This window comes from Mustelus asterias, chromosome 19, assembly GCF_964213995.1.
Source record: "Mustelus asterias chromosome 19, sMusAst1.hap1.1, whole genome shotgun sequence".
Classification (NCBI taxonomy): Eukaryota; Metazoa; Chordata; class Chondrichthyes; order Carcharhiniformes; family Triakidae; genus Mustelus; species Mustelus asterias.
The window spans coordinates 42,470,944-42,487,471 of record NC_135819.1 but is presented as its reverse complement, the minus strand read 5'-3'; the positions used below and the strand labels follow the sequence as shown (position 1 = coordinate 42,487,471).

The 16,528-nt window shown below is 39.8% G+C and overlaps 1 protein-coding gene across 2 annotated transcripts in view; it reads left to right on the top strand.

Moving 5' to 3' along the window:
* kif21a (kinesin family member 21A) overlaps nt 1-16,528 on the top strand; it is a 159,722-nt gene that overhangs the window by 70,766 nt on the left and 72,428 nt on the right. For both annotated transcript variants that reach the window (XM_078235391.1, XM_078235390.1), the window contains exons 12-18: nt 665-749; nt 831-945; nt 3,053-3,241; nt 3,522-3,721; nt 4,951-5,058; nt 14,875-14,943; nt 15,756-15,964. In XM_078235391.1, coding sequence (XP_078091517.1) covers nt 665-749; nt 831-945; nt 3,053-3,241; nt 3,522-3,721; nt 4,951-5,058; nt 14,875-14,943; nt 15,756-15,964 — 975 coding nt within the window. The remainder of the gene's footprint in view (nt 1-664; nt 750-830; nt 946-3,052; nt 3,242-3,521; nt 3,722-4,950; nt 5,059-14,874; nt 14,944-15,755; nt 15,965-16,528) is intronic.

The following is a 16,528-nucleotide window of genomic DNA, read 5'->3' as shown; positions in this document are numbered from 1 at the left end:
TTTACAGATGCACCATAGAAAGCATTCTTTCTGGTTGTATCACAGGTTGGTATGGCTCCTACCCTGCCCAAGACCGCAAGAAACTAAGGATTGTGAATGAAGCCCAGTCCATCACTCAAACCCAGCCTCCCACTCATTGACACTCTCTACACTTCCCACTGCCTGGCAAAGTAGCCAGCGGGACCCCACGCACCCCGGACATACTCTCTTCCTCCTCCTTCCTCTGTGAAAATGATACAAAAGTCTGAGGACATGTACCAACCGACTCTTCCCTGCTGCCATCAGACTTTTGAATGGACCTACCCTATATTAAGTTGATCTTTCTCTACACCCTAGCTATGACTGTAACACTGCAATATGCACTCTCTCCTTCCCTTCTCTATGAATGGTATGCTTTGTATAGTGTGCAAGAAATGATACTTTTCACTGTATACCAATACATGTGACAAATCAATCATATAGTGTAACCTTTAACATATTCTATAGAACTGTTTGAAGACCATTTCTTTTCCTGATCATGAGGAAGAGTGCGTCCATGCAAGTGTCTTGAATTTTATTCCTGTTTGCGAAAAAATACTACATGGTGATATTTTGTTTTTGAGACTGGCCTGATACAATTTTAAACGAAGGAAACATAATTATTTTATAATGTTGTTTTGCATAGTATAATTAAAGAAGAGAATCTTGATGAAGGGGAAAAAGTTGAAGAGAAAAACACCGAGGAAAAAGAGAAGAATGACTTGGAAGAGGTAAGTAAAGGTGTAAATAATTAAAATTATTTGAAATTGACAATTCAAGTGTAAATGACTAAAACAAAATCACTTTTAAAGGAGGAGGGCCAGGAATGCAGTGATCATGAAGAAGGTGAAGAAGAGGATGCTGAAGAGGATGACTTAGAAATAAGTGAAAGTTCAGATGATTCTGACTCTGAGCTAGATGAGGAAGGTAATGCTTTTAACATGCATTTTTATTACTTTAAAAAGTAGGTTAGTCAGATCTTGGTATGGGTATCAATCTGCTAATCAAAGTTTTTGATCCTTAGAATTTCCTTTAAAACCATCAAGTTCAATATTTTCAAATGACTGACATTTCAGACAATAATAGGAAAAAAATCTTTAATTTCCTGATTTTAAGTTTGTTTATTCATCATTTTCATTTGGTTAATACTTTGTCCTTGTCTGCTCTTGTTCTTTATTGAGCCTCCATACAGTCATAGAAATCGCTCAATTCAATTAAAAAGATGAGCATTAAGATAACCTACCTCCCCTGCAAGTTGTACTACATTACTATCCCACTCTGAGACAGAGCTGCTGTCATCTTAGTTGGTGCCTGTAGACACAAGCCTTTTCTCTCCAACAACAGTGGGGGTGATAGGGGATTAATTATGTGTTGCTTTGAATCTTAGTATATGATTTTTCCTTGAGGGGGATTAATTTTAAACCTGGTGTGGTTTCAGCCCTGGCATCACTCCTCATTTGCTTCAAAACTGATTCCATTTTTGTATTTATGGGTGCTGATCAATGTCATTGTCTGGCGTTAGGAGTTACTTGGATTGCCCCCATTCCATCCCCACTTCTCTTGTGTCCAAATGTCCTGTGCGCTTTCAATTGAAGTACTAGATCCAACTTTCTCCAAGAAATATTGCGATACTGAATCCTCCCACCAAACTGCAACCACTTGCATCAAAAATCTGATTGCTAAAGATAGGTGCAGACAACTGGTATTTCCCTTCCAGTGGAATAGCAGAGATCTATAAGTACATATGCGCAAACCTTTTTTAAAACAGAACTGCAATAGGTAAAATCATAAAAGGCTCTAGGGAGAACATTATTCTCTACCTTTTATTTCTTTATGGTCTGTCTTCATTTTTCTTCCCCCCGCCCCCCCCTCCAACTCTTTCCCCTTATTTTATCCCCCTTCCCTTGCCCTTTCTCCCCCTTTTCTAAATTTTACCTCTGTCACATCCATTCTCTTTCCCCCCCCCCCCCCCCCCCCCAACATCTTCATCGTCACAGCTTACCCTCTGGTTTTAGCTTCTCTGCCATTTGACCATTCACACCCATTATTCTCTCTGTGGACTGCCATTGGCAGCCTTTCCCCTGGTTTCTGTGGCGATGACTCATCTTTCACTCCCTCACCCTGCAGTATAAATATCTCCCACTTTCTATGCCTTTTAGCTTTGACAAAGAGTCATCTGGACTCAAAACGTCAGCCCTCTTTTCTCTCCTTACAGATGCTGCCAGACCTGCTGAGATTTTCCAGCATTTTCTCTTTTGGTTTAAGATTCCAGTAATTTGCTTTTCTGAAAGTTATGGGGTTTCTTTTGGTTCTGCAATTTATTTTATGTGGAAACTTTGCGTTCAAAGTTCATACATTGATGAATCTCTCAATACGTTGTTGTGGTAGAATTGGAGTTTTATGTGAAGTTTTGAGGAATCACATTGGTTAAAAAAAAATATGCAAGGAGTCGTGGGAAAGATAGATTTATTAAGAATATGCCTGAGTTGAGAGGATGCAGTTACAGTAGACCTGAATAGCTGACATATTCACTGTAGTAGAGAACATTAAGGCTGGGTCTAATGGAAGTGTTTGTAGTTTTGAAAAATGAATTACTCCCATTATTGAATTTGTCATGAGGAAGCACACCGAGTCCAAATGGGAAGATTGGGAGAATTCTTTATCATGCAAAAAGTTATTTGAGAAGACGAACATAATTCCATAACCAGTCATTAAAGCTGAAATAAATAATCCCTCCATTTAGACCACTGTGTAATTGGAGATTTGAAATATTAAAGGGTACAATGAATAGGCATTGGAGATGGCTCTGATTCGCGATTGGCAAACAAATTGCTTTCGGGAAAAGGGCTGAAGTGCTTTTAATAGTGTTTGATAATGTGATGGCTTGTGAAAGCAGCTAGTTACAAGTTTGGGAATGTTCCTTTCCATCAGGAAATGTATATTAGAACACCTTCCTTTAATACTAAACTCATGAAAAAGAAATGGAGGATTTCTGTACTTTTTTAAGCATCTAATTATATATTTTTCTTAAAAGCCAATTTCCAGGCAGATCTGGCCAACATCACCTGTGAAATAGCAATTAAACAGAAGCTAATTGATGAACTGGAAAATAGCCAGCGGCGACTTCAGACTCTAAAACAGCAGTATGAAGAAAAGTTAATGATGCTGCAAAACAAAATTCGCGACACCCAGTTGGAGAGAGATCGTGTTCTACAAAATCTAGGTATAATAATTATGCTGTTGGTAATTCTGAACATGTTTAAAATTTAAGAATATTTTTTCTTTTCAGTAACGGCATTTTCCCAATTATGGAAACCTTTATTGTTCTGTTTGGCATTTTATTGCCTTTACTTTAAGCAATAGCAACATTGGTTGTATCAACACCTAATTTAACATTAATAAATTCCACACAATTATATAACCATAAATACAGCAAAAATTATCCTTCGTGTTCAGCCTTTGTCTATTGAGTTGTGTTAAATTGAAAATTGTGGGTGTTCTAGGTTCAATGGAATCTTGTTCTGAAGAAAAAGCAAATAAAATTAAATCAGAATATGAAAAGAAACTTCAAGTCATGAATAAACAATTGAAGAAGTTACATGCTGCCCAAAAGGAACATGCCCGATTGATTAAAAATCAAGCGCAATATGAGAAACAGTTGAGGAAACTACAGCAGGAAGTGGGAGAAATGAAGAAAACCAAGGTACAAATTATGTCTTGCTAATGAGCCATAAAATAAGTTCCAATTCAAATTTCAATTGTCAGCTTGGTATCTTGAAAAGAGAACTTACAGGGAGAGAGGTACCTTGGGTTGTGAAGCGTTAACCTTCACCAGCTCAAACATAAAGTAGCATTGATTAATGTCCAAGATTATTTTTCCCACTTAATTGAAACAATGTTTTAACTTAAAGCTACAGAATGTAATCAAAGATAAAATTTTAAGAAATGGCGTCTGTGTCCTACATTTTGAATATTGGTGCCAGTTAGCGAATATTAAAATATCACAAAAACATAAACTAAAAGCAGGAGTAGGCCATTTGGCCCTTCGAGCCTGCTCCGTCATTCATTCTGATCATGGCTGATCGTCAAATTCAATATCCTGATCCCACCTTCTCTCCCCCATATTCCTTGATCCCTTTAGCCCCAAGAGCTATGTCTAATTTCCTCTTGAAATCGTACGTTTTGGCCTCAACTACTTAGTGGTAGTGAAACTCAGAGAATCACTGCTCTGTGAGAAGAAATTTCTCCTCGCCTCAGTCCTAAAAGGTTTACCCCATATCATCAAACTATGATCCCTAGTTCACAAATTATCACTCTCTACATCTTGGTAGGTTATACAATTAAGAAATGCTCGTGTTGCAGTTATTTTATGGGTATTGTCAGAATATTGGACAAGACTTTGTTCGGTTGAGTCTGTCTCTCACTAGCTGAGGAATAAGCTGAAACCTATGCAATTTTGGAGCTGTCTGGCACAATTTCAAAAAGCAATTGATGGGAGAACTTTTCTTCCATCGATGTCTTTTCCTGTGGAAAGTGCCTGGTCTTTTGAGTGGATTGCTTTGATGGGCATGTGTAATTTGTGAGATTCTTGACATGTGGGACACCGGAGGAGATGAACTTGTGTTTTCTTGTGTCAGCAACAAAATAAGCTACTTGTTTACTATCTCTACATGTGCCTAAACTTCAAGCTACAGCTTTGGTGTTGATTATTGTATCGTACTTTTTGAACTAAGAGGTATTATCTTTGCAGAATAACACATTTGCCTCAACTGCTGGGAGAATTTGCTTTTCAAACGTGTCTTATTTAATTGCAAGTAAAACTGTAAACCTTTGCCACCTTGGTTAATCATCTTTATTAAGAGTACCATGGAAAAGGTTTATAAATGTGATTTTAAAAAAACAATACACAATGTCTACCTGTTGTTTCTGAAGGTCCGTTTAATGAAACAAATGAAAGAGGAACAAGGACGAGCTCGCATGACCGAATCTAGGAGAAACCGAGAAATTGCTCAACTGAAGAAGGAGCAGCGCAAGCAAGAAGTGAGTATTGACGTTTTCCAGAATATTAATGTACTGATGGTACTATTGGCATTGAACAAAGATGAAGCTGTGGCATTATTTCTGATCCTATTACAGAAATGGGAGTAAACCTTTGCACTTTTCCTTTGATATTGAATCTCTTTCATATTTGAGTATTGTTGATGTAAAGAGACAGCTGTTGAAGTTTTTTGTTAGACTCTCAACAGGATAGATGCAAGAATACCAAATGTAGCAAGAAATTGTGCTACATGAGAAAAGGACACTGGTAGGTTAACAGGTTGACTCTGATTGCAGTGTTGCCATGGAGAATACACCAGGGCACTAATGTCCCCCAGGTTTTGTTTAATTGAAATAAGTTGCAATGCCTGGACATGTTCCTTTTGCCTGCAGGGGACAGATCCCTGCATATGAATATGTATAGCTTGTAACAAGCTTAAGTAAGCTACACTGCAAGCCTGACCGATAATCTTAAAATGGATTGTAGTGTAATTCTTAGCTCTCGTAGGATTATTCAGCAAGTGCTATCCAATTGTGCAATTACAACTAATGTTAGACATTTGTTCTAACTTTTCATGCACAGGTTCGTTCATACTCAAAATATAGTGACACTTTTCATAATTTGATTGGTTAACTAATACAAATTGCGACATTAACATTGCCAGCAGATACCCTGTGGCATTGCTCATGTTAAGTCAAAAGTTCAATTATTACAAGAGCTGGTGATCATCTCGTCTGAATTTGGAGAGCCACATGCTACTAAGTGTTCATGTAGGGTATTGCCATTATTTAAGTTGACCTATAAAATGCAGCTTACAATTGATGTATAAGCTAAGATGAATGTTAATATGTAGTGGAGAAATCTGTGGTGTTTTTTGTAAGTTTTAATATGTTCTGCTCGGCTTTCTCCACATCGTTTCCTGCTTTCTCTGTCTTCTGTTTATCTATTACTGTATGACTTTAAGTCCCTTCCTCTTCTAGCTCTTTAGCCTCTTCCTTTTTGATATGCAGTCTCCTTTTGAAGAGATAAAGCGGTGTAGTGATGGATGCAGTATTTTGTGAAGCTGCCATTGTCTGACAAGTGAGCAATATGATTAGAATCAGCAGGGGAGAGAGATAAAACAGCTGAGAAAGAATGGTCTTGAAGGTGATAATTGGTAAGAGGGTACCGGGCATGAATGATTTGGGATATGTCTCATCTGTAAGTGGCTGCTGTCATTTGGATGAATGAAGGGATCTAAGGTATTGGTCACATTTTTCAGTGGCACATGTGAGGTGCCTGTTAGAGAGAAAGAGATGTGGGGATGTGTGATATATGGTAGAGAGGGAAGATAATGGCAAGGAGGGAAAAGCTATTGGTGCTCTGGTTAGAAGATGGTAAGAAAAAAACGATACGGTGAACTATTGGATGCATGCATGGGGCATGAAGAGGAACTAGGAGCAATTTCATACAAGGGCGCAGTCATGGAAGCCCCTGAGTTTCAAAATCTGATGAAGAACAGGGGCTGACTTTTGAGCTGCAACTTGGACCAGGCAGCATGAGAGCTGTAGACCAGAGTCAAAGTGAGAGCTAATTAAGTAGTTGGGTAGACAAAGAATTAGTGTTCAAGGCTTATCTGAAACTCGGGCGCAAGCAGAGGAACCAATCATCACCAAGTAACGGAGCTAAGAAGTAGGATTCTTGAAGGGCCTAATGGTGAGAAACCTACAACAATGTCAACAAATACATTGGAATTCCCATTCTAAATGTTTACATCTAAAATTTTAACAATACATCACAAATTAAACGTTGACAATGTGTTGTCAAAAAAAGCTTCCAACCAGAAAGTAAAGTGTGTGAACAGCAAGTACAAATCTGTGCAAGATTTTTAATATTCCAATAAATGTCCAATGGTATTGCTCACTGAAATGCCGTTCCCTTACAAAAGGGTGTTTGTAGCATGTTCTCTGAATACTCTTCTTTGTCTGAAAGTAACGTGGAGTTGAGTTTGAATAAGTGTCAGCTGGTACTTTGTTAATGACTATGATTAAGATTGTAAATACTATATCCGTTATGAGGAGTTAACCGACCCCCATGGAATTGTAACTTTATAACCTCTTGGCAAAACAAATTCATCTAAAATTCTTCCTAGCAAAGATCTCAAAACTTTACCTGTTCCTCTAACAGCTATTGAATAATGTAAGCATTCTAATTAATATTAACAGAACACATTCTAAATTAAGTGACATGCAATGTTCCCTCTCAGCTGTGCGATCATGCAGTAACCCAAAAACTCCTACATACAAGTGGGCTCTTTTAAATTACTTTTTAAAGGGATCCTACACTCAAATCACTTGTGCACTCCTATAAAATAAATAGCAAGACCATCCATAGAACCATAGAATCCCACAGAGTAGTAAGAGGCCATCCGGCCCATCGCGTCTGCACTGATTCTCCAAAAGAGCATCGCATCAAGGCCTTCCCCTCTACCCTATCCCTGTAGCCCATGCATTTACCATGGCTAATCCACCTAACCCGCACATCTTTGGACTGTGGGAGGAAACCGGAGCACCCGGAGGAAACCCATGCAGACACTGGGAGGATGTGCAAGCTCCATCCAGCCAGGAATCGAAGCCAAGTCCCTGCCGCTGTGAGTAAGATTGCTAAGCATGTGGGTGACTTTTTGTAGAGTTTGCACGCTCTCCCCGTGTCTGTGTGGGTTTCCTCTGGGTGCTCCGGTTTCCTCCCACAGTCCAAAAATGTGCAGGTTGGGTGGTTTGGCCATGCTAAGTTGCCCCTTAGTGTCCCAAGGTGTGTAAATTAGGTGGATTAGCCATGGTAAATGCACGGGGTTATGAGGATAGAGTTGAGGGGTGGGCCGAATGTCCTCCTTCTGCACTGTAGGGAATACATGGTTTTTGCATTTTGTTAACAATATCATTGCCCCAGAGTAAGAACATCTTCAATTAAACCTTTAATCTAGGGATTAAAATGAGGTATTTTAGTGTGAAATGTAATTATCAGAAATATGTAATTGGAAACATGCCCATTTTAATGAATATTTATGTACAAAGGAAAAGGTGCAATTTGTTAGCATTTTGACTTGAAAAGAGATTAGAGCACCACCTAGTGGCATTACAGGCAATGGTCAATTAACTTGCAGAAACTGTTATTATTTCAATTAGGAATGCTGATTTTACAATGTGAAATTGTGACGAGGTGTTTTTGCGCAGGAACTGCATGCAATTGCATAATATATAGATAAAATTATCAAAGGTGTATTTTGGAATATTCAGAGTAAAATGCAGTTTCTATAGATAGACCTCTGCTTGTCATCAATATTTTGCATGCTGTGAATGTGAACAGCATGTCAGTCCTTTCACTGTGATATTTGAGACAGGAAGTTTCATGGGCTGCCCATATCTGTTCCAGTCCAAAAAACAGGAAAGATCAATCTAACTCACTGTTTTGTTCAATCTAAAATTGGTAATTGAACTTGTGTACGGTACTCAATAATCTATGTCCTATTTTCATCTATTTGAAAGATAAGCAGCAGAGTGCAACCTTAAGAGTTCTCAATCCCTTAACTGAGTCTTTGGCTATGTAAAGCAAGCACTTTCTGCTGCATGGAATTCCATATCACCACTATGAAAAAGAAAACAGTTGACACGGGAATCATAAATTAATGAAAGAAGGTCTCCTTCTATTAAAGTAATTTCTTTGGGTGTCCAAGGCAGAACACAATTCTGAAAACCGTGGCAGTATTTTGCATTGATGACTTTTGACATTCAGATTGGAAGGTGAACATCAGACTTGACCATTGTGAGCTTTGGTTATTTTTTTTTTGCAACTAATTGCACATCAAACAGCTTGGTACCAGGACTTTGACGTCACATTTCGAAGCCATGAGGTAACATCTGTTTGCAAAGGGAACTGTAGGGAACCAACTGGCTAGGTACTGCAGCTAAAACTGATACTTACAGGGATTGTTTATGTGTTGTTTGTTGCCTGGCACACTTCCATTTTCTTTGTATTTATTTATTCATGTATGAGATGTAGACATAACTCGCTCGGCCAGCATTTATCCTCCTTGAGGAGGTGGTGGTGAGCTGCCCCCTTGAACAAGAATTTCTTCGCTACAAGAGCAGGTCAGAAGCTGGGATGTCTGTGGCGAATAACTCACTGCCTGACTCCTTAAGTCTGTCCACCATTTATTAAGCACAGATGAGGAACGTGACGGAACGCTCTCCACTTGCCTGGATGAGTGCAGCTCCAACAACACTCGAGCTCACGCATCTGGGACAAAGCAGCCTTTTTAATTAGCAAAGCATTCACTCTGCCATTACCGATGCACAGTGGCAGAAGTGTCCACTATCTATAAGATGCACTGCAACAACTCATCAAGGCTCCTTGGGCGGCAGCTTTCAAACCCATCAGCTCTACCACCAAGAAGAACAAGAGCAGCACGTGCATGGGAACACCATTGCAAGTTTCCCTCTCAGCCATACAATATCCTGACTTGGAAATATGTCACCGTTTCTCATTGTCACTGGGTCAAAGTCCTGAAGCTTCCGAACAACACTGAGCGAGTGTATCTCCACTACATGAACTGCAGTAGTTCAAGAAGGTGGCTCAGCACCATCTTCTCAATAACAATTAGGAGTACACACTAAATGCTGACCTAGCCAATTGTTCCCATATACCATGAACATTTTTTTAAAAACATCAGCCACATTTTTCTGACACAGGTATTCCCAACAGTATTGTGTGATAGAGATTTCAACCCAGCAACTATGAAGGAAAAGTGATGTACTTCCAAGTCAGATTGTGGTGTCACTTGGAGGGGAACTTGCAGATGGTGGTGTTCCTATGTACTTGCTACCCTTGTCCTTCTGGGATGTCGTGATTGTGGGTTTGGGAGGTGCTGTTGAAGAAACTTGGCAAATTGCAGCAGAGCGTTTTGTAGATGATATAAAATTGCACTATTAGACCTGTGCTGGAGGGATTGAACATTTAAGACATGTTGCCGATCAAGCAATCTGCTTTGTCTCAGATGACTTTGCACTTCTCGAATGTCATTGGAGCTGCACGTATCCAGGCTGGTGTAAAATATTCCAACTCACTCCTGACTTGTGCCTTGTGTTGACAATCCTAGTTGGTGTTGTGAATGGATGGGAAAATCCCTGAATGGATGGGAAAATCCCAGAATGGAACCCTGGCTCAACAGATGGTAACTTTAACTTTTTATATAAAAACATGGAGGAACAGAGTCAGAGCCACTAATTAGTTTTAACAAGAAAAAAATGAAACATAAATTGGATTATGATACAGTACTCATTTACTCTCCCCATAACTTAACAATTACACACAGATTTTAAGATTAACATGAATTACAAAGTACATCTTAAACTACAACTGTCTCATTAAAGCAGTCTCTTTCAGCATATAGATTGGTTAGGGTTAAATACGCACCCCACTCTGAACCCCAATTGGTATCTGTGGATTTCTCCTTAGAATTCCCCCAAATGGTTGACACGTGAGAATTTCCAAACTCCACTCCCAAAAAATGCTTTCATATCTTCTTTCACAATCATGTTTTCCATTAGTGATTTGCATTCCGAAATCCAGTCCAGGTTTTCCAAATTACTCTTTTTAAACAAAGTTTTTGCTTCATTTTTAATGGTGAATCCAATATCCAGGTTTTACACCAGCCACTTTAGGATTTCTTTGTCTTGATTGCTGTTCAAACTATTCGCAATTGCTTAAATTCTCAATTCCCAGACTCTATTAGAATGGCATCAAACTTTTGATTTACCTCCTGAAGTCCGTTTTCCCACTTTAAATCTGGTTACTGCAATTGTTTCTTTACCTCAGAACACCTTGTTTATTTTTCTTTGAATTCTTCTGAACAATGCCTTGATCTGCATTCTCTTAACTTCAGTCGTCTTAAGACGTTCTTATTGTGCTAATTCCATGATTATCTGGAATGCAACTTTTTTTGGGAAGCCTGCCTCTTTGCAGCACCCATCCGGTGCAGTCTTCCTCCTGGCAGAATTGAGAGATGTTCACTCCCTGGTGTCCTGTCTTCAACTTGGGGCGGCATGGTGGCAGAGTGGTTAGCATTGTTGTCTCTCAGTGCCAGGGACCCGGCGATTCCTGGCTTTGGTCACTGTCTGTGTGGAGTTTGCACGTTCTCCCCTTGTCTGCATGGGTTTCCTCCCGGGTGCTCGGATTTCCTCCCACAGTCCAAAGATGTGCGGGTTAGGTGGATTGGCCATGCTAAATTTCCCCTTAGTGTCTGGGGACTAACTGGGGTAAATGCATGGGGATGGGTGGGACTGTGGTCGGTGCAGTCTCGATGGGCCGAATGGCCTCTTTCTGCTCTGTGGGATTCTATGATTCCAGCTGCAACGTATCCAGCTAAAACTAGAACTTTATAAACCTTTCTACCTTACAAGACCCCAGTTGCTAAGCAGCTACTTGTCCTTCTCTGTTTGTATTTGCTTTTCACGCTGCAACCCTCTCTCAGCACAATAGAATCACAGTTGGAACTGAACCAACCTCTACACACGCAAATACCTTTGTCCAGCATGAATCTAACTATAGGTTTTACCCCTCTACAAAAATATTAAATTAAACACATTTAAAACCATACCTTATTTCTAATGTTTATCAGTACAAATGTAAATCCTTTAAAATTACCTTTTATTTTCCTAACACTTGGATTTTGAGAAGCGAGTAGTGAGACGTACCACAGAATTTCCAGCTTCTTGTCCTTCTCTTGTAGCTACAATATTTATTTATTTGGCTGGACCAGTTAAGTTTCTGGGCAGTGGTGTCTTCTAGGACGATGGTGGAGAATCATAGAGCTTTCACAGAAAGACAGTCTTCAGTCCATTGTGTCTGCACAGGCCACCTACACCTATCTAATCCCATTATCCAACACTTGGTCTGTAGCCTTGTTTGCTATGGGATTTCAAGTGCTCATCTAAATGCTTCTTAAATGTTTTGAGGGTTCCCGCCTCTACCACCCTTTCAGGCACTAAATTCCAGATTCCCCTCACCACCTGGGTGAAAAAGTTTTTCCTCAAATCCCCTCTAAATCTCCTACCCCTTAAGTCTATGCCCCCCTGGTTATTGACCCCTCCACTAAGGGGGATAAGCTTCTTCCTATCCACCCTAGCCATGGCCCTCATAATTTTAAACATCTCAGTCAGGTCCCCGAGTCTTCTCTGCTCCAAGGGTGACAACCCCAGCCTAACCAACCTCTCTTCATAGCTGAAATACTCCAGCCCAGGCAGTATCCTAGTGAATCTCCTCTGCACCCTTTCTAGTGGGCGGCACAGCGGTTAGCTGCCTCATAGGTCCAGGGACCCGGGTTCGATTCCCGGCTTGGGTCACTGTCTGTGCGGAGTCTACACGTTCTCCTCATGTCTGCGTGGGTTTCTTCCAGGTGCTCCGGTTTCCTCCCACAGTCTGAAAGACGTTCAGGTTAGGTGTGTTGGCCATGCTAAATTCTCCCTCAGTGTGCCGGAACAGGCACTGGAGTGTGGCGAGTGTGGATTTTCACAGTAACTTCATCGGAAGTGTTGATGTAAGCCTACTTGTGACTAATAAATAAACTTTAAAACTTTAGCGTGATTACACCCCCCCTATGGTGTGCTGACCAGAATTGCATGCACACCTCCCCCCTCATGTTCTATGTCTTGGCTAATAAAGGCGAGTACCTGGTTATGGCAGGACCGCAGAGCTTTGATTTGCTCCATTGATTATGGGATCAAAATCATTCATAATGCTGCTTCGGTTGTCTTTCATGCCTCAATTCGGTGTTGACGCTTAACCAGGTGGCACCTTGTTTCCAAGTATGCCTTGTGCTGTCATGTTCTTCTATTCTCATTGAACCAGAGTAGGTCACCCGACTTGATAGCAATGGTAGAGCAAGGGATACACCAGCCCATGAGATTAGATTGCAATGGAATATAATTCTGTTGCTGATAATGGCCAACAGCACCTTATGAATGCTCAGCTTTGAACTGCGAGATCTGTTCTCAATCAATCCCATTTAGCACAGTTGTAGTGCCAGACAAGCTGATGAGTGTCTTAGCTGTGACGACGAATGCAGGAATCACTTTACTGTTATGGATAGATTCTGCAACAGGATGATTGGGAAGGACAAGGTCAAATGAGGCTTTCATTCAGGTTAGCTCTCTTTCCTCATGGAAATTCTTTTCCAGAAACAACTATAAATGGAGTTTCATTTCAACATAAAAATATGATGCTTAACCAAAATTTCAGCGTTTTGTTATTTGTAATGGAATGCTTCTTCATATTTTGTTCAGCTTGTAATTTAGCCATTAAATCATTTCAAGTTAACTTGTACAAAGAGGAAGTATACCCATGGTACTATCTTGCAAAATTAGAGGCATCAATTTTGTTGTGTAAAAACAATTCCTTCAACTTATTAGAGCCATTGCAAAAAGAATTCTACTTTCTAATTATCTTCTACATCCTAAGAGTCAGCAGAGAAATATAAATTTTGGTGTAAGATCACTTGTCTCATTATGCAGGTCCATCCTTGTTAAAATATGTAGCATTCCCATTTGTGTGGGATTTGGGGTACCTGTCTTCCAGCATATGAACACATTTTGTGCATGTTGTCCATGGAGTCTTCTGGATAACTTGCTGAGTTGAATACAAAATAGCAGGCAACTTTTATCAATCAAGAGCCTCATTACTCAACGATAACACATTGATGCTCAGATTTTATGAATCCTTTGCAGCATCCTGCTAGGTTTATTTGGCTATATCTACTTTGTACGTCCTCCCTCATCCTGGATTTTGAACATAGTCTTGGTCTTTCATTCCTTCAGCCACTCTTGTTCCTGCAAAAGTAGAAGCAAAGTGGTTCATTCAGAACCAACCTATAACTACAATAATGTACAGTCATAGAAAAGGTTTAATCAGGTAATTGCATGTAAAGTGCCATACCAAGGTACTTGGTTAGGAAAAGGTGGGTCATTATCTTGGCATATCATATTTCATCTCACTAGGTTTGTGCAAAACTGTACTTTAAAAAGAATATTATTACAATAAGGAAACATTGCCTAAACATGAAAAAGCATATGTATGTATTTGGGTGCCAGCTATGGCTCAATTGGTAGCAATGTTGCCTCTTGAATCAAAAGGCTCCATGTTCAACTGCTATTTAGGACTTGAACAAAGAAACAATCTAGGCTGACATTCCAGTAGAGTACCAAGGGAGAGCTGCATTGTCGAAGATGCCATCTTTCGGATACCAAAAGAGAAAATGCTGGGAAATCTCAGCAGGTCTGGCGGCATCTGTAGGGAGAGAAAAGAGCTGACGTTTCGAGTCCAGATGACCCTTTGTCAGAGCTTTCTGATGAGTTGTTAATGAGGGGCCCTATCTATCTTTTCAAGTGCTTGTAAGATATTCCATATGCTGTTTCAAAGAAAGCCGGGGCGATATTACCCAGTGTGCTGTCCAATATTAATTTTTCAATCTACAATACAGAAGCATTATCCGGCTGTCATTGTATCGCTGTTTGCGGAAGCGTGCAGTGGATAAATTGGCTGCCACATTTTCTACATTACAACTGTGATTGACTTCAAAATTTAAGCACTTTTAAGATGTCCAGTAATTGTGAAAGACTTTATAGAAAGGTAATATTTTTAAAACTATTTGGGAAATTAAATGTAATCCCATATTCCTGATTTTATAGTTTTATGCCCTTGTTTACTTCAGTAGGAACGATTCAGATGTAACGGACCTTTTCTTTCCCCCTCACACTTCAGTTTACTTTTTCTTTTCATTCCTTCAGCATCAAATGAAACTTTTGGAAGCTAAAAAGCGACAACAAGAAGTAATCCTACAACGAAAAACTGAGGAGGTGAGATATTGTTCATTGTTTGCAATTGTATAAATCAAAACAATAATAGCTCAGATTTTATAGTCATGGTGACAGCTTTTCCTGCCATTACTCCCCTGACGCTAATGGTCATTACTGGAGTCCCATGTGCTCATTGCCAGTAGAGGGTGAACTATTGAAGACCTTGTGGACTCAAATCATTTAACTGATGAGCATTTGCCCTTGTTAGCTATCAACCTCACTGTGTGAAACCTTTGAATGAGGGGTGACTGGGATTTTAATTATGTACTAAATTCATATTTACTGATAAGACTTTCTGGCCCTGAAAAATAAATTTTGCATTAACCTTGTGTGCGTCCCAATCATTTATTTGGCTCTTCAAATTTCTAAACGTGATGGATACAGTAAAGATGCCTCAACACCAGGTTAAGGTCCAACGGGTTTATTTGGTAGCACGAACTTTCGGAGCGCTGCTCCTTCATCAGGTGAATGATAGTCAGTGCGTTTACTTGACAGTCTTCAAAATAATGCAGGTTGGAAGGAACAGGCTCAATTTGAATTATGGACATAAGACTGGAGACTGTCAACAATGTCCATTCTGTGTTAGTGTGAATGGCCATGTTGATATATCAAGGCTTATGTTGTCTGTTTTATGTTGAAATGCTGGACATTAAAGAGATGATGTGACTTAAACCAGCAACTACACCTACTGTTTGCTTGGTAACCGTTTGGATAATTATGATTAAGTTTGTGCTATAATTGCTTAAAATCTGTTTTGAAGACTTTTATAAGTCACCTTTTCTGCTCAAAGTGTGCAATATTGCTACCTTTAGGTTACAGCCCTTCGAAAACTGTCAAAGCCGATGTCAGATAAAGTAGCTGGACGTGTGAGTCGTAAATTGAGCTTACCAGACCATATTTCTGAGCCACCATCCCACATGAGTATTTATGAACATGACCGATCAACCACTGGCCCACAGAAAGGAAAAGCTCTTGCTTCTCGGACACTGACTACTTCAACAGACAAAACAAATGGCATGAGGTACTTTTAGTGCAATTTTCAGCCTTTAAACTTTACAAATGGTGAACAAAGCAGCCACACGCAATGTTTTTGTGAATTTCTCGATTATCAGAGCTCCCAAAATGGTTTAATGCACCATGTGGTAAATCCAGACAATTTATGGATTTAGTCCCAAATTGTGCTAATCAGTTTATTTTACCCAGGGTGGCTGTGGATATGAAAGCTTAGGCCTTGTTGTGGGTTTAAGAGAGTAAAATCATTTAGGATTCTCACTGCTGGTTGCTGTCTTAACATGATCCACGTGAGAATGTAGGATAAAACAGCAGGATCCCACTAACAGCATAAGGTGACTAACCAGTTGATCCATTTTAGGCAGTGTGGCTGAGGAGAAAACACTGATCAAATCACTGAACTCCCTGATCCTCATCAGGATCTGACAGACAACTCACTTAGAGAGATGGAACCTAATTTCAATGTATCATTTCTAAATTGTAGTCTCTGATGTAGTTATCTCAGTATTGCACTGATCTGACCTATCAGTCATCAGCTCAGACACTGACCCTGCATGTACCTTGGAAATTGGCA